General features: G+C 44.3%; 1 protein-coding gene across 1 annotated transcript in view; it reads left to right on the plus strand.

Moving 5' to 3' along the window:
* The window catches only part of mtss1 (MTSS I-BAR domain containing 1), a 33,115-nt gene extending 21,509 nt beyond the window's left edge, over positions 1 to 11,606 (plus strand). Inside the window, exons 7-14 of the mRNA XM_032549382.1 lie at positions 1,983 to 2,140; positions 3,292 to 3,399; positions 3,850 to 3,944; positions 5,436 to 5,511; positions 6,141 to 6,346; positions 6,626 to 6,749; positions 6,957 to 7,107; positions 8,353 to 11,606. Coding sequence (XP_032405273.1) covers positions 1,983 to 2,140; positions 3,292 to 3,399; positions 3,850 to 3,944; positions 5,436 to 5,511; positions 6,141 to 6,346; positions 6,626 to 6,749; positions 6,957 to 7,107; positions 8,353 to 9,401 — 1,967 coding nt within the window. The 3' untranslated portion in view covers positions 9,402 to 11,606. The remainder of the gene's footprint in view (positions 1 to 1,982; positions 2,141 to 3,291; positions 3,400 to 3,849; positions 3,945 to 5,435; positions 5,512 to 6,140; positions 6,347 to 6,625; positions 6,750 to 6,956; positions 7,108 to 8,352) is intronic.
* Positions 11,607 to 18,277: the final 6,671 nt, after the last annotated feature.

Raw genomic sequence — 18,277 nt, forward strand, 5'->3', positions numbered from 1 at the left:
AAACTTTAATGTGATTGTTATTTAGCAGACAAAAATGAATTTCAACAGCCAACAGAGACCTGAAAACCATCAGCAGCCATCGGTATTTATGGCTACTGATGGCTGACTGGCTTTTGGAAGAGCAAAGAGGAAAATAAAATAATTCACCTGATTATTTTTCGACCTGAGCCAAAATGACCTGCTCTGGGCAAAGTGTGGGTGAGCATGTGGTCCGGACTCGTTAACGGAAATGGACCCGATGTTTATTTTTTTCATCCCAACGCCATTAGAAAGAAAGAAAACATAGTCAGTTCTATAAATGGTGACAAATACAGAAATCTCATTTCATTTTTAGGCAGAATTGGTTCAGACCTGGACCAGATCAGAGTCCAAACCTTTTTTCAGATGTCAGAGCGGCTCATGATCCCAACCCGACCCGAAGCTGCTGAAAACCTTTGGGTGACTGTTATGGTCTGGAGCCTTAGATTAGATTTGGTCCAGATCTCAGAGCTGGAGGTTTTATCTGTATTTCTGTCTGCATAGAAACACAGAGAGATGTCAGTCACAGATTGTCAGAAATGTGTGCAGCCTGTGTAAATGTCTGGCGGGACCAGCAGGGCAGGGCCGTAAAGTGGGGGGCCACTGGCCCCCTGGACCCCCCCGTTCTGGCGCCTATGGCGGTGTTGCTCACCCTGAAGCGAAACCAGTGATACAGAGTCAAAGACAGAGCCAAACAGTCCAAACAAAGTCCGGCTTTATGATGCTAATAAACAAGTAATTGAATTCATTTTTAGATGAAATAAAAATGTTATTGTCCAAAAGTTAAAATCAGGATTCCTTTGATCATTTGTAGCAAACGATGAATCTGCAGATAAAAATCCTTCAACATGAGAAAAGCTCAGGCTTTCTGCTGAGTCAGAGTAGAGCTGATCAGGAGATTATTATTGATTAGCTGATTAATAACTGGAGGAGATTAATAGATTATTTTTCAGAATGTGAACCAGGCGAAGGTAAAACTGAACCAGATTCACAGAAAGTTTTATTTTATCTTCGATTTAAAATGTTCAGATTTTCTTGTTCAGTTTTCTTTGAATTTCTGCTCTGTGTTGATCTTTATTCTCCGTTAACGATTAATCGATTATTAAATTATTTCAGTAATCCGTTTATCTGATTGTTTAGATCAACGATGTTAAAACAGCTGCCTGTGTTGTAGAACATCAGCAGAGCCAGCCCAAGGCATAAGCAAGTTTGGCTGCTGCTAGGGCGTCTCCAATAAATGCCTGAATGAAATCACAGGCCTATCAGGTTGATTATTGGAGCTGAATTGATATTTTCTGCACAGAAACATTAAATATTTTAAACCGTTAAAACTAAAGGTTTGTGAAAGTAGAAAAAATAATAATTGTTGCCATAGTTACAGTCTGATGCACAGATAAATCTCAGCAAATAACCAATTATTGGTTTAAGCTCTGCCCCCCTCCCAGATTATACCAAACCTGATGATGATGATAGATTATTATTGACTCTGCTTTAGGATCAGCAGGTCAGACATGGAGGAGAACCAGGAGCTGTACGGATCAGTAAAAACTGGTTTCTGCTGGTTATTGATTATCTGATCGATTGATTAACTGCTGGTTTCATCTCATTTCTCTTTTTGAAGCTGAAATTACTCAGATTTAAAGTCAGGCAGCGCTTTAATAAATGTTTCAAACTGCAACCAGCAGACGAAGTTTCAGTTGTCAGTGCAGACGGACCAGATGAAGCTGGATGTTGGTGGAGCTTGCCCCCTGCTGGCAGCATCTGAGTAACGCAGCGTCCATCTGCCCATATAATAACTTGGAGGCTTTAACTTGGTGCTTTGCAGAAAATGGATAAATAAACGTCATTATGTTTTGATTTCTAAAGCTGTTTGGAGCTGACTGTTATGTTGAAGCTTCAGCTCCTCAGGATGTTTCTGGAGGTTTCTGTGAATCTGAACCCTTGGCTCTCTGGTCGCTCTGCAGGGAAGGGCGACGCTCGCGGCCAGCTGGACTGCGCCCTGCAGGACGTCAACACGCGCTACGCCGCCCTGGAGGAGACGGAGAAACGGGCCGTGTGCCGCGCCTTGGTGGAAGAACGATCTCGCTACTGCAGCTTTGTCAGCATGCTGAAGCCGGTCCTGGTCAGCGCTCCGCCGCCTCACTCACTGAAACACACACACACCGACACTAATACACACTCTAAACCTCTGGAACACATTAAGTCTGGTCCTGTGTGTTTTTCTGTGTGTTTTTCTGTGTGTGTTCTTGTGTTTTCCTGTGTGTGTTTGTTATGTGCTTCGGGCACATTATAATTATTTTTGCTTATATTTTCTTTCTAGATTATTATATACTGACTTTAGTTGAATGACTTTTGTTTAATATACTTCGGAGTTTGGATAATTCCTTTTTGTAATTAACTTGGTCTCGTTAATTTGTGGTGCTGTTGGACCGCCTATAAATAGGCTGGGTTCCGACATGTTTGGGTCGGCCCTACCGCCCTTCCGCTCGCTCCGCCACCACCGAGGATGCGTCCTGACGCGGTGCGCGCATGTCCCCAGTAGCTGTCGGCCGCAGCTGACGTCTCCAGCCTGCCATGCGGTATTTTTGTTAGCCTTTGTTTGTTTGCCGTTTTTGGTTGTGATTTTGGCCTGGTGGGACCGGTTGTCCTGTTTTCGATTCTTTCTTTGCAGTAAATTCTTTTTTGCTATAGTCCGGTACTAGTAGGGGCTTCGACAGCCCTGTGTAGGGTTGGCCCCCTGCTCTACCGTTTTGTTCTTTTTGATCGGCTCACCAGGTCCAACTTTCTGTTAATACTTTTGGGATTTTTGTTTTTCCTTTTTTTTGGGACACGGGGAACTGGGGAAGTTTTTTTTTTTGTTTGTTTTTTTTTTACCCCTCCTTTTTTTACCCCTTTTGTGGGCTCTAGTGTTCCTTATATGACAGTGGGCTGACAGGAAACGGGGAAGGAGAGGGGGGAAGACATGCGGCAAATGTCGTCGGGTCCGGGAGTCGAACCCGCGACTGCCGCATCGAGGACTCAAGGCCTCCAAATATGGGTCGCGCTAACCCCTACGCCACCACGGCACGCCCGGGGATGCTTAATTATGTCTCTTTTCTCCACAGAAAATTAAAGCAGCTGAACCAAAAGAAAAGCTCAAGAGAGTTTTGAAATAAATTTTTTAATTTTTTGAACCCTCAGTTTTGCCTACGTGTCCTCAAATATGTTGTGCCCTTGTTGGACGTAACAGTGTTCCTGTGTGTGTTCCTGAGGTTCCTGTGTTTTGTCCCTCAGGACCATGAGATCAACATGCTGGGCGAAGTGACCCACCTGCAGACCATCCTGGAGGACCTGAGCGTTCTGACTGCTGAACCCACCAAGCTGCCGGCCGCCAGCGAACAGGTCGCCTGTCCCGCTCCGTTTCCGTTTCTCAAAGAAAACAGATTTTTACTGTTCCTAGATTCAAGCTAGGACGGGGCAATTAGCCAGTTTTATTGATTGAGTTTTAAAGTTTTTGTTAAATCTGGACTTAATTTCCCTCCCTGGGTTTCCATAGTTCAGAGTGATGTCATCACCCAGGACGACCATTTTGTTTGACAGGCGTGTTTTACAGCTTCTGTTGATTTACTTTTAGTCAGCTCTACGACAGACTGTCAGGGCCAGGCTGTGATTTTTTATTATAATTATGAGAGTAAGGTCATAATATTACAAAATACAAACATAATAAGGTTTTAACGTCATCAGAATAAAGTCGCAATAGCAGGAAAATAAAGTAGAAAAAAAGGAATGTTGAACATCTACTGAATGTAAAGAATAAATTTCGTCTCTTGAAGTTGTTTTTCTTCTCTTCAGGTGATTTTGGATCTGAAAGGTTCAGACTTTAACTATACCTACCAGACCCCCCCCGGTTCCCCTGGCAACATGTCCAGGAAGAGCAGCATCAGCAGGTAAAGCCTCACCTTTACAATCAACTATGTAGTTATTTATTATTACACATTAGTTATTTATTATTAAACATTAGTTATTTATTATTACATGGCAGTTATTTAATATTCAGGGTCACGTTAACTGAATATTTTCCGTATTTGACAGTTTGTTTTTTTCAACGACCTGAAAATTTAAAGCCCGTCTGTCATTTTGACAGGTTATAGTTAACACCCTTCACTGGAGCTCATGGGCAGACATAGCAGTGTTTCTATAATGTCCTCAGCCCCCCCCCTGCATGTTTTATGTATTTCCCTTCTGCCACACCTGGACTCAATCTGTGGGTGACTAACAGCCTTCTGCAGTATTGATGGCTGCAGAAGAGGTCATACAAACATTTGGATCAGCTGTTCTGGAATAGAGGCTCATCTAAAGCATGCAGAGCAGGACTGAGGACTGGAACTGAGAATCACTAAATTATAGACTTTACTCAAAAAGTTCATCTCAGAGGCAACTAAAATCCTTTCTGAATATCATCTCATGGACTCTGAACTAAATGCGTCTTTCTGACCGGGAGCTGACCGCGTGTTGAAGAGTTACGGACCGGACGCGTTGGAGCTTCTGGTTAGGAAACTTTTGGTTGACATGACGCGTTTAATTCCAGACCAGAGAAAACTAAAGAGAATGTTATGTTAATCCATTTATAGTCTAAACAGAGGAGCAGTCTGCTGCCCAACCAATGCGGACGCGGCTCTGCCGCTGCGGAGAATTAAACTGAACTCACCTGCCCCCAGAAGGAGAGCGGTGCTCAGGAGCGCAGCAGACGTAACATCTCTCCGTTTCGGAGAAGCGAAACCACGTAAAAAGATTCTGGTAAAAACGCACGCCAGGACCGCGCACAGGATACAAAACTCGCAGAGTTCAATTGATCGGTTTGGATCATACCTACCATCCAACTGACCGATGAACCAGCACAGATTTCTCTCCAGATTCGACCAGAAGGAATTTGTGAGGCTGAGCATTCAGACCGCAGCAGGTGAAGTGCTGCTAATTGAAGTTTAATCGTCTAATTTCATTTATTATAAGTTATTGGGGCCACAGTCAGTGGTTTGTGTCACTACAGAGAAAAAGGTAGATGCATTTATCTGCTTTATGTGTGATAATCAGGATTCAGGTTCAACTGGGTAAATATTAACTAAAGCGCATAAAAATGCGGCTAAATAGCTGATGTTGATATGATTATAATTTGACGAGTAAAAATAGAACATGACCGATTTTTTTTATTCTGTCTGTCAAAATGACGAACAGTTTGTTTCCAATTACAGTAGTTATTATTACATGTTAGATATTTATTATTACACGTTAGATATTATTATTACACGGTAGTTATTTATTATTCCACGTTAGATATTTATTATTACACGTTAGATATTATTATTACACGGTAGTTATTTATTATTACATGTTGACATGTACAACTGTTGTTGTTCTGATTGTTTTCTGTCTTGTTGCAGTTACCAGTCGGGGTCGGTGAGGCACGTTCCCTCGTTGGACTCCATCAGCTGCGCTGTGGATGGCGTTCACCTGCAGGTAGCAAACAGCAGCAGAAGAAGAATCATTCATTCATTTTACTGAGCTCTGAATGGAGGCGAGACTTTTAACCTTTTGTCCGTTTAGAGTCCAGGACTCACCTGTCCTTAATAACTTTATGTGAATTAATTCATGAATTTACTGTGATCACACTCTGATGTGGGGAACTAATGTTTAAACATCCTGTTCTGGCTGGAAGGAACTAACGCTGCAGCAAGAAAAGTTTAAAGGTTTCATGATTAGCTGTAATTATCGATAGTCATTATCTTACTGATGTAAGAACAATAAAAATACTGTAGGCTGCTTAGTCTTTATGAATGTAAGTAAAGTATCACATAAATGTGACTGTGTTAAAGCAGAAATGCATTCTGGGTAGATGCGTATGCTAGGAGCTCATTAAAAATCACTTTGGTTAGCTGCAATGAGGCTGACTACTGATGTTACTTCATATAACCCCAACCCTAAAACCCAAAATGTTCCCTTAGCTAGCAACTAGCTGCAGCTTCTGCCCCCTTTTGGCTGTTCAGCGAACTGCAGGGACGATCATTTTAACCTAAACTAATTCTACTTCCATTCCCTGCATGGAATTTCGAAATAAGAGCCTTTCAGGTGTGGTTTCTCCTGTGTAGCCTGCTGCCCCTTACCCGCTGTACGGCTGTGATGAAGGTGGGCGGTCCCTCAGCGAGGGCAACTCCCCCTCCTGCCTGAATCGCCATGGCAACCACATCCCTGTCACCAGCTACAGGCGGCGTGGCGCTCAGAGCTGCCGGGTTAGCCGCCTGGACATGAGCGCCGTGAGGATTACAGTTAGTACCGACATCATGACATCATCATGACCCCTCCATATTTCATGACCCCCCCATAGTACCTCATCATGTTGGTTGACCTCTATTTCCTGTTGGTCGCCTTGACTTCCTGTTGGTCGCCTTGACTTCCTGTTGGTGACCTCGATTTCCTGTTGGTCGCCTTGACTTCCTGTTGGTCGCCTTTAGACCTATCCATCCAGCATCCATCCAGCATCCAACCAGCATCCAACCCAAACATGATGTTGTTTCTGACAGTAAGTTCTGGTTCTGGTTCTGACCCAGGTTTTCTGACCCGTTGTGTGTGTCAGGAAGCAGTGGTTACCACCCAGCCACCTGCAGGGAGCCTCAGAAAACGGCCTGCTGCCCCCACCCCACGGCGCCTACATCCATCAGCACGGCGAGCGAGCCAGAGCCATGTCAGCGTCTGGGAAGGTAACCAATCGATCACCAATAATATTATTTTTATTATTTGACCAATCGATCCGATGTATAGCCTCTTCAAAATAATCTGAATGAATCAGTTTCCATCCAGGACCAAGCAGCTCACCATGGAGGAGAAATGAAAGCTGGAGAACAACAAACTGCAGTAAAACCGAATCATCTGAATATTAAGTTGACTCCGTCCTCTCGTCCCTGCAGTCGTGCTCGGCGCGGGATCAGCTGGCTTTGACGTTGGGTGCGTTGAATTCGGACGCTCCGAGGAGCAGCAGGGACTCTCTGCACTGTTCAAGCGGCTACAGCACCCAGACCACCACGCCGTCCTGCTCCGAGGACACCATCCACACGCACAGTGAGTCCAGAGACGCAGCGCAGCCTGCACCTGACACGCCCGGCGGCGGCGGCAGCTGAACGCTGCTGCAGCTGAACAGCTGAACGCTTCCTGTTTCCTTGGTGAACTTCCTTCCCTCTCTTCTGGCTATGAGGACAGATGCTCGTCTCTAGGTTACGTCTTCTCTCATTTCCTGTCTGCTCTGAGGATCGAAATCATTTCAGGAATAAAATAATAATTTTCTGGTTTCAGGTCAGTTAGAATCAAAATAATTATTTCTGTTTGCTAAAAGTGGGTTTATTTGATCAGGAAGGTGATTTATCTTATCAGCATTATTTTAATGTAATGAATATTTATCATTCCTAACGGCTCAGTGACGTATTGGTCTGTTATTAACACTAAGCTTATATTTGATTCATTAACGTCACTGGGGGATATTTTATAAAATTAATGTTCTCAGTGTTTAGGGCAGCGGTGGGCAACTCCAGGCCTGGAGGGCCTAAAAGTCTCCTGCAACTTTTAGATGTGTCTCTACTTCAACACACCTGAGTCAAATAATGAGGTCATTAGCAGGACTCTGGAGATCTTGACTGCACTTGTTGAGGTGATTCACCTGTTGGATTCAAGTGTGTTGGACCAGAGAGACATTTAAGAGTTGCAGGACACCGGCCCTCGAGGACCAGGATGGCCCACCCCTGGTTTAGGGTGTTAGAAAAACATTTCAAAACATAATTATTTTATTTTAGTTTGCCTTGTTCCTGCAGCAGAAGGCAGAATATCATAAAACATTAACTGTAAATTATACCATGTAATCGTAAATATTTTAGTTCATCTGTTTCAAGAGAAGAGAAGGGGGCGTGACCTGTGTCTGTTGGGGGGCGTGGCCTGTAGCTGTTGGGGGGCATGGCCTGTGTCTGTTGGGGGCGTGGCCTGTAGCTGTTGGGGACATGGCCTGTGTCTGTTGGGGGCGTGGCATGTAGCTGTCAGGGCGTGGCCTGTGTCTGTTGGGGGCGTGGCCTGTGTGTGTTGGGGGCGTGGCATGTAGCTGTTGGGGCATGGCCAGCAGCAGTTTATTGAAAGTGACAGCGATTCTACAGCAGCTGAACTGGCAGAACTGATCAGACTGAAATTGATTATCTAACAATAATTTTAGATCAAATATTTAATGAATATGTTTTGACTAGGCCATGGACCATCCTAAGCTGTGCTAGGAAGCATGATGGGAACAGCTTGCATATTTCTCTCTGTCTGTTTTGTTGTCTCCAGCCGACTACGAGTCGATCTCTCTCCACGGAGACGCTGACTCCGCCCCCTTCCACCAGCTGTACGGCAGCCGCTCCGACCTGGACAAGTCCTCCACCCTCCCCAGGAACTCGGACCTGCGCTTCCAGTTCAGAGACTTGGCCCATTCCAAGCGGCCGACCTCCACCGTCAGCCTGCTGGCCGACGGTGAGCCGAGTGGCGGCGGCCATCAGCACGCCGTTCACACTGCCACCATCCGCCGCAAGCCGTCCTCCAAGCCGGCGTACCGCCGTGGCACCATCAGCGGCGGCGTGCCCATCCCCATCAGCACGCCGCAGGTCCCGCTGTGGGCAGGCGACGATGGCGTGTTTAGGGCGCCCCCCGCTGGCGGCTTGGGGCACAGCATGCTGTGCACCTCCACCCAGAGCCTCGTCTCCCTGCCTTCCTCCTCCTCCTCTTCCTCGCCGTACTACCAGTTCGTTCCGGGTCACATGCCCATCCCCGCCGTGCCACCGCTGCCACCAGGGGGCGGCAGCATCAGGCAGCAGCAGCAAAGGCTGCAGCTGCAGCAGCAACAGCTGCAGCAACAGAACCAGCAACAACAGTTTCAGCAACAAAATCAACTGCAGCAACATGCACAGCTGCAGCAACAGAGCCAACAGCTGCAACAAAATCAGCTGCAGCAACATGCACAGCTGCAGCAACAGAGCCAACAGCTGCAACAAAATCAGCTGCAGCAACCGCAGCAACACAACGAGAAACATGCACAGCTGCAGCAACAGAGCCAACAGCTGCAACAAAATCAGCTGCAGCAACACAACGAGAAACATGCACAGCTGCAGCAACAGAGCCAACAGCTGCAGTTGCAGCTTCAAAACCTGCATCTCCATAATCAGCAGCTGCAGCATCAGCAGCAGTACAGCCCAGCTGCAGCAATCCCACCGCCCGTCTCCAACCAGCAGGACGCTGCAGGCGCCGATATGCTGACGCTCATCAGGAAGGTGAAGCTGAAAAGAACCCTGACCAACGACCGCTCGGCCCCCATGCTGCCGCCGCCGCCACCGGGCCTCTGAGGCTGCAGCAGCATCATGCAGCATCGTGCCGCGACGGCTCCTCTTCCTTTGACAGAGGTCCATGTTCGCGTTCTGACCTGCAGCTCGGTTCAGACTCCCGTTTCCATAGTTACTGCAAAACAAACCGTTCGGGTTGCGGATCCCTTGTTGGGCCGGGTGCGTTTGATTCGTTGCCTGCAGACTTCCAGGTGGGCGGGGCTTAACAAGCTCCTCTGTTTCATGGTTGGTCCTGCTGTGACGTTTAGTTGGTACCGGGTCACAGGTCCGATTCCCCCCCAGGTAAAACCAGACTGTTTCCATGGAAACAACTAAATTTGTTAATGAAGACGAATGTTGGCTTCACTGTAAACAATCAGAAGGTTCCAAACAGGATGGAAGTTCTGCTGTTAGCCTGTTAGCGTAGCAGTTAGCGTAGCGGTTAGCGTAGCTGGTTATGATGAGCAGCTCCAACACGACAGGAAGGCAGATTCTGACCTGATTTATCTCGTATTCCTGATAAAATAGTTTTTTAAAATCCAAAACTGAATTCTTGTAGATAATTTAGAGAAATATTTTACTCTGTAAAGGTTATTTTGTTAAATTAAGATAATAATGTACCAAAAACATGTTTTGGGTTTAATTTTTGTTTAATTATTCATGTTTTTTAAATGCTCCAAACATTTTTAGACTAGATGTTTGTTTTTATTCTTAAAAGTTAAAATATGCAAACATTTAGTTTATTTTCCCTCAGTTTCTTTGCAGAACTGATCGACTCTTTAATGTTGATTCAATCGTCTTAAACTCATTTAATATTAAATCAAGTGAATTAATGAGATTCTGCGCTGGAAGGAGGAGCTATTCAGTTATTAAAGTCAGAAACAGTTGAGTAAATAAAAAGCTTTTAATCTTATTTATTCCAGATTTAAATGATTTATCTGCAGAGTTTGGTTGGGCTGAAAAAGCTGGTTCTGTTTTCATCCTGGCCCGGTTTCATTAAAGTGGAGCAGCAGATTTCCGAACATTGGAGGTTTTTTAGTTTTAGTTTTCTTCCTCAGTTGTTAAAGTTTACAGAAATAAATCAGGACGTTTTTGCTGAACGTCTTGATTTTATTATGCAAACATTTTATTTGGTAAACTTTCCAAACTGATTTGTGTTTTGCATCGCAGCTTTTCTGATCAGCTGATTGGCTGTTTGGACCCGACTCTTTCCTGTGAATATTGGAGCTTCTGTTCCTAGAAGAGATTTTTGTATAAAAATATTTCAGTTGATTTGATGTTTTGCCGCTCAGCTTTAAGGAGGAAACCTGATTGGACTGAATGCAGGAGGTGGACCCGTCTGGTTCTGTTTGGGATCAAGAACAATAATAATAATAATGAGAATAATGACAGCGGTCTTTAGTGTTTACTTTGATCCGTTTCTACTAAAACTGGAACTTCAAACTTTTGTTTTGGGTAAAGCTGCAATAAAAACTTGTTCAGAATTTTGCCTCCAGTGTTTATCAGGAAATCTGGTTATTATTATTATTATTATTGCAGGTTTACTTCGGTTTCATGACGTTTTTAAACTGGAAAACATTTCCTCTGACTTTTATCTGAAACGTTGGATCATTTTGTTTTGTTTTGCTCTGAAAGTTCAGTTGTTTCATATAAACTCCAGCAGGAGAAAAGTCGAACTTTTGGATCTGAAACTAAATGTTGAAGTTATTTTGTGGAGAAAAGGGTAAAGTGATTTGCAGACCAGCTTCTCTGAAACCCAGAACTTTGTGCCTGAAACACGTCGAGAGAAAAAACAGAAAAACTTCATTTATAGGAAAGCTTGCAATGCAGCCAGCGACCACAGAGGGCGCTCGTTGGTTCAGTGAACTGACTCTTAACCAGTTCAGACTGGTTAAAATGACTTGTTTCATGTTCATAGTTCAGCCCTAGACGTTTTTGAAAAGTTCCACCTTGAACCAGTTCGTTCATTCATTCATTCAAGAATCGTATTGATTAGGACTTGATCAGCGTATTGATTAGGATCCTATCGGGCCCGATTTTCTGCTGTCATTCCTAAATTCAGTTTCATCAACAGAAAAGGGAAATTACACAACAACATTTTTAATTCCATGTAAATATTTGGGCTGATTTTAATTTTGCTGTTTTGGTCAATAACTAATAATTATTTTAAAAATTTATATCTAATTTATTTCCCTTTTAACACCATAATAAACATTTCCGTTGTGCTTCGTCACGGTCACAAATTAATCAATTACTGATAATCAATAAATGAAAAGACTAACTGGACTTCATCATCAGGAAGTGTGAAGGGTTCAGTTTGATCAGCTGGGGTCAAAGGTCACACTGAATGTTTTAATGTCACCGCGTGATGGGATCAAATGATCCCTTTTCATCATCATCATGATGACTCGGCAGGAAGTGGATCTTCAGTCACAGGGTTAGGGTATCACAGCTGCAGTACCTGCTGTGCTCCAGCAGGGGGCTCATGTTGCTCCAGCTGCAGTTCCTGCTGTGCTCCAGCAGGGGGCGCAGCAGACCGGCTGCTGAGTGTTTCAGCCTTCAGGACCTGGAAACTCAAACTTTCTGTTCTTTATATCTGCTGCTGATGGAGAAGGAACATCTTATTTCTAAATTTTTAAACATAAAAGTAATTAATGTTCCAAAACTGGTTTGTCAAAAATACATCCTTTAAAAAAAACATTATTGTTCTTATTTAAATTATCCTTTTTTGTCAGATTGTTCTGAAATATTCTGAAGGTTTTAGTTAATTTTGTTGTGAATTCAGACTCTGGAATCTTTCATGTGAGTTTCTACATTTGGTGATAAATAAATAAACTATTATTTTCTGATAATAAATGAGAAACCCCTTACTGGGATCTGATGAGTCCTGTTGACCTCGGAATGACCCCTCCTTCTCCTTCTTACATTTTCTCACTAAAGTTTAATTTCTGAACCATGAGTCAGCACTTTGCTATTCTTCCCAGGTGACTCAGCGCCTCTCCCCTCCCCCACCTGTTGACTCAGAGATCAAACTGCATCCCTGAGGATGATGACAAGGCGCTGCAGCTGATTGGCTCTTGAGGCCGGCTCGGCTGTGACGTCACGTTGGACCCAAACTCCAATCTGTACAAGGACCTTCAGAACTTTCTGCTGCTCTCTGAACAACCATGACCAAATTTCCACAGAAAACTGACATTTTTAGATTTAGCTTAAATTTTCTAGAAAACGTGGAAATTTTTGAAAAATCAAAATTGTTAAACTTTTCAAGTTCAGAAATTTCCAAGTTTAAATTTCTGAGATTATTCTCAAAATGTAAAATCTTCTTTTCCTTTTAGGAGTCGCCGCCGCCGCGAGTTTTCGTCCTCCGTGTGCAAAACGCTCCTCCAAATTTACAATAATAACAATAAAAGCTTCTGACCTGCAGTGTCTCCAGAAGCTCTGGTAGTTGAATCATTTCTACTCAACATTCATCAGCTTGCACAAAAATGTATTAATCTACATTATGCAACTGGGGATCAGATCAACAGACCCTCGGCCCCCACCCGTCCACACTGCGCCCCTTTGGCCCCTCCCGCAGGTGGCGGGCCCACCTGGGGGACCCATGTCTCCTCTTTGGGCTGAGCCCGGCCACCGGGCGCTCGCCAACGTGCCCCATCCCGATGACCCGTGTCCGGGTGAGGGAACACTGAGTCCAGTGATTGTGTGCATCATAAAGGGTCTTCAGACTGCGCTGTGTCTGCCTTGGGTGACCTTACCAGGGGCATGAAGCCCCAGACAGCAGAGCTCCTAGGATCGTGGAGAGGAGCAGGAGATCGACAGGCAGATCGCTGCACTGCTCTCAATTTACCAATCGATCTACGTTCCCACCCTCATCTGTGGTCTTTTTGGGTCGAGACAGAAGGAACGAGATCGCGGATACAAGCGGCCGAAATGAGTTTTCTCCCCAGGGTGTCTGGGCTCTCTAGAGAGAGAAGCTCGGCCATCCAGGAGGGACTCAGAGTAGAGCCACTGCTCTTTCACATCGAGAGGAGCCAGTTGAGGGGCATCTGGTCAGGATGGACGCCTCCCTGGGAGGAGTCCAGAGGGACGATGTTCCTCTGCTGGGAACGCCTGGAGGAGCCGGACCAGGAGGCTGGGAGGGAAGTCTGCTGACCCCGGCAGAGGAAGATGGACGGACAAATGGTTCAACAATGAAACATTTTACAATATCAGATACAGAAATGAAGAAGTTCTGTTATTTTGACTGGATAACAGAAAATTAAAATAGATTTTTATTCAGTTTATTTGATCAGATCAGTGGTGATCTGATCCACACAAACCGTTACGCAATTAATAAAACAAGATCCGTCTGACACGAATGTCAAAACATAAAATTAGATAATAAATAAAAATAAATCACTGCAGCAATTCATCAGCAACTTTAAGTCGGGAAATTAAATACATTTTGTTTCCAATATGTGATTTTAGTTTGAATTATAATAAGAAATAATGAAAACAAACTTACCAGTGAGGAGAAATAAATTAAGTTTTTTTGTAATAAGAATAACGGCCGTTAAGATCACCTTGTGACGTCATTGTCCATATTGAGGGGAGGAGCCAGACAATTTATTCAAAAACAGAAAAAACACATTCCCATTAATATCTAAACTTTTCTCTCTTTCAGTGGAGATTGATTTCATATTCTTGTTATTTTAATACATTTCAAACCAAATCTAAACAGGAAATATCTCGTCTTATTTTCCTTTGATCTTCTACTGAAGAGAGCCAATCACCAAGCAGAGACCAAACAAGGCGGGTCGGAACCAGAACCTTCCAGGACATCAGATATGAACAACTCGGGTTATTTCCGGCTGCACAGCTGAGATATTTATGAACATGAAGATAACTAATAATATATAAGGCAGTGAACACGGAGACCTGCGTCAGAAATAAACCGCTGCGTCATTTCACAGACTCGTCCTTTAAATTTAGCCTCACTCTGCTGCAGGAAGCCCAGCCTTTCACAATAAGAGCATGTTGAAATATGACATATTTGTTTCAGAAAGTATTTAGAGAAAGGAACCAGAACCACCTATGATTTCTCCAGAACTCTGTGTGGATTATCTTTGCTGCAGCTGGACGCAAAAGTAAAGAAGAAAATATGGTAAAGATTCGTTACTAAAAATCAATTTGTGCCTAAAATAAATGTTTGACATCATCTCCACAGGATGCAGCTGGAAATAAATCATTCAGTCGGTTCGGATCATTCAGACGAGCCCAAACTAAACTCAAATGTTCGGTTTCTGTTCTTCTGCGAGCGTATCGTCCCAAAGCCACACTGCCTCCTACAGGCCAGACTGCGTCATTTCCGGTGCTATGTTACTGAATGAGTTTTCAATCTCCTGATGTGTAAACGAAAATGTTTCTGAAAACATTGTCATGGAAACCGGGCCATAACTTCAACTGACCCAAATGTTCCAGTGAAAGTTAAAACTGACCTTTTTGTTGGGTTTGTTCTGCACATTTACATGAAACCACCGAATGTTTCCTCTGAAACGGCCCAGTTTGAAAACGGGTCCCAGAGAACAATGGTTCTGAAACGTACCGGTGTCCGTTGTCTTGTAAACAGAGTAAATGGATCTTTTCTGCCAGGGAATCCCTCGCTCATGTACAGTATGACTCAAAACAGCTGCTTCCTGCGATCCACAGAAGAAGAAACTACTGACAATGCTGCTGTTACAACAGTTCGTGTTCCCCCATCAGATACGGTTCCCCCATCAGATACGGTTCCCTCAGCGGCTCTTCACCGCCCAGGTGGTAAAATACACTCCTGCTTGTTCAGCGCTCTTATCTAGAGAACGGAATTACGCATTACCACAAGGTAGGACGGATTTAGGGGTAGCACAGATAAACAGAACACCTGGACTCGGCCTGTTCAGCGGGAACGAGCAGAAACTCGTTGCCAGGGAAACCACCCCGCTGAACTTCTGTTCCTCTCCGCTGATTGGCTGGCCGATGCCGCTAAACCCGCCAAAACGTTGTGCAGCCAATGAGGAGAGCGGAGGGCGGGGCTTGAGTAAGCAGCTGGGAGAGAGAAACACACTGTAAAAAATAACAGCAGGAGGGAGAGGGAGGCGACGCTCAGCTGATTCTCTGGTCCAACAGCCGAGCAGCCCTAATGACGTCATTACGTGACTCAGGTGTGTTGAAGTAGAGACGTGTCTAGAAGCTGCAGGACTCCAGGTTCCCTTCTGGGACAGATGGATAATATCAAAGAGTCAAAACCTACCAAATGTTTTTCATCTGGTTTCTGGTTGCAGAAGCTGCAAAGCAGCAGCACAGAGGAAGATTCTCCAGAGAATCATTAAATCTGCCCAGAGGACCATCGGCTGCTCTCTAGGACTCCACCGGTCCGGTCCGGTCCGGTCCGGTCCGGTCCGGTCCGGTCCGGTCCGGCTGCCCCAGGACAACCAGGAGCGACTTGTCACAGCTGGACGCCATCAGCTCCAAAGGAGCGCATACTGCCAGGTATCACCTGCTTTCATTGTAATGCATGTCATTTTATTGCATAGTTCCTATAATGATAATAAAGTTTATTATTATTATTGTTGTTATTATTTTATCTCTGTTCACTTACAGGTAACTTTTCAGCAAGATATAGAAGCTTGGTTAAAGTCAACAATATTTTAATATTTATAAAAAGTGCTAGCTGCAGGCGTTTTATAATCTTGTTTTAAGCTAAATAATCTGCCAGTAGTTCATTTTATCATTAGTCAATAAATATTTACTGAAAACAAACATACTGGTAGTTTAGTTTTAATTCAGGTGAAGTCAGATTATGCACTAGAAACTCATTAAAAAATAGTTGGTGTTTGTTTTGTGTTTTTTGCAGGATTTCCAGACTGAGCTGCTCGTCCAGAGAAGAGCTTCTGCTGTGACCTCTCCATCACCGGCCCGTTCCTCGCTGACCTTTGACACCGACTCTGTGTTTGTGTCTGCAGCCTGAGAGACGGTTGAGTCTGAAAACACAGAGATCAGCTGAACAGGTGAGGCTTCGCTCCACCGCAGGTCTTGATGCTCGATTCTTGTGTTTTGCTAAAATGTGCTATTTTTTCTTCGTTGTCATTCCTACTGCTAATTAAATTTGATGAACGATGATTTGAAGAAGAATTCAGTGTGAAACGTTTTCAGCGCCACCCAGCAGCGCTCTGTTTAGGCAGTAAAGATGGCCGCCACCATCACTGGATGGGTTTTGCTGAGAGCAACATTATGGTCAGCAGACGAAAGAAGCTGATAGAAAGCTAACAGCTAACAGCAACGGCCTTTAGTGGACCTGCAGCTTCTGACCCGGTTCTGTTTGGATGTTGGACCAAACAGAACCGAGTTGTGATGCGTTCACTGACTGCTTCATCACTTCATCAGATTGACCGTTTGGCTTCTTCTGCTGCTGAATTGTGACGTATGTCGGCTGAAACGTGACGTTCAGCCTGCTGACGTCTGGAAACGATGGGATTTAGTTTAGTTGGAAGCGGCGGGCCGCACGCTGGCGCAGTCGGTGGCGGCGTGGCCTGGCAGCACGAAGGTCCGGGGTTTGATTCCTCCCTCAGTCCAGGTTGACAGGTCTCTAAGTTCTCCTTGTCTGGATGGTTGTTTGTGTCTGTATGTTGTCCTGCGATGGACTGGAGGCCTGTGCAGGTGACCCCACCTCTCGCCCTTTGACCTCTGAAGGTAGACAGCAGCACCCTCTGGACTCCGATAAGGATGAAGACGACAGATCTGGAAGAGGATCAGATTTGTTTTTTATTTTGGGTGAAATGACGGTGGGAAATGAGAGGAACGTCGACTGATTCTAGAAAACTGATGCTAAAAAGCAGCTCAGCATTTTTTACAGTGTGCAGTAAAAAATCAGATCTGCTGAAGTTCATCCAAGAATCACTTCCTGTAGCGAGAAAGGCTTTCATTCAGAACAACGCTCCCAGGGAGAACCGGAACCGACCCGGTCTGGTCCGACCCGGTCTGGTCCGGTCCAGTCCAGTCCAGGTCGGTTCCGGTTTGTAAGGAGCTTGAAATCCTGGAAAATGCCTTGATTTCATTGAAGTGTTTTCAAGGTTTGGAAAATTCTTGATTTCAGTGTAAGGTCCTTGAAAATTCTTAATTTTCAAACTGCAGTAAAGTAATAAAGTTTAATGATTAAAAGCTTAACATTATTTACAGATGTTTACATTCTTTACATATTTCATATTTTTTCTTCCTCGCTGCCTGGAGTTGAATCTGAAGTAAAAAAAAATGTCAAAGAATTATTAATAACAGTAAATGATGTCATGAAATAGTGAACTGAAGCTTTCTTTTTAGTTCATTTGTATTGTTTTAATTTATGAGCTGAATGTTCCTGCAGCTCTCCTGTTGTCGCCTGGTTCACACGCTGGCCTCGGCGGCCGGGTTTCTCCGGGTCGGCCGTTTCCTCCTAAAACACGGTGGACTGACCGCCGACCGAAACGCAGCGTCTGAAGAGAAAGTGATGAATGAGAGTCGAGTATTTGAGGATTTTTCCAGGAAGAATCTCCCTGCAGACGAATCTCTGCTCACATGGCTGGTCGTTATTCTCAATTCAAAGACTATATAAAGACAAAACATTTTCAATTCAGAAATCCTTTTTGCATCTAAATTATTGAATAAGTATCTAATGGAATAATAATAGAAATATTTTCATCTGTTAGAGTCTGTGTAATGAATTAAGTGACACTAACAGGTTGAAGTGATGTTAACCAGTAACTGCTGATGGAGACGAACGCTGTGGTTTCCACACCTTTCATCCCCATAAACATGGACTATTCAGACTGGGAAACGTGTTGCACAAAGAGAAACACGGTGTTTGTGTGTCCAGCTGGCCCGCAGCATGACTTCCTGCTCTGAGCTGCTTT

Source organism: Xiphophorus hellerii, chromosome 20, assembly GCF_003331165.1.
Source record: "Xiphophorus hellerii strain 12219 chromosome 20, Xiphophorus_hellerii-4.1, whole genome shotgun sequence".
In the NCBI taxonomy this organism is placed as follows: domain Eukaryota; kingdom Metazoa; phylum Chordata; class Actinopteri; order Cyprinodontiformes; family Poeciliidae; genus Xiphophorus; species Xiphophorus hellerii.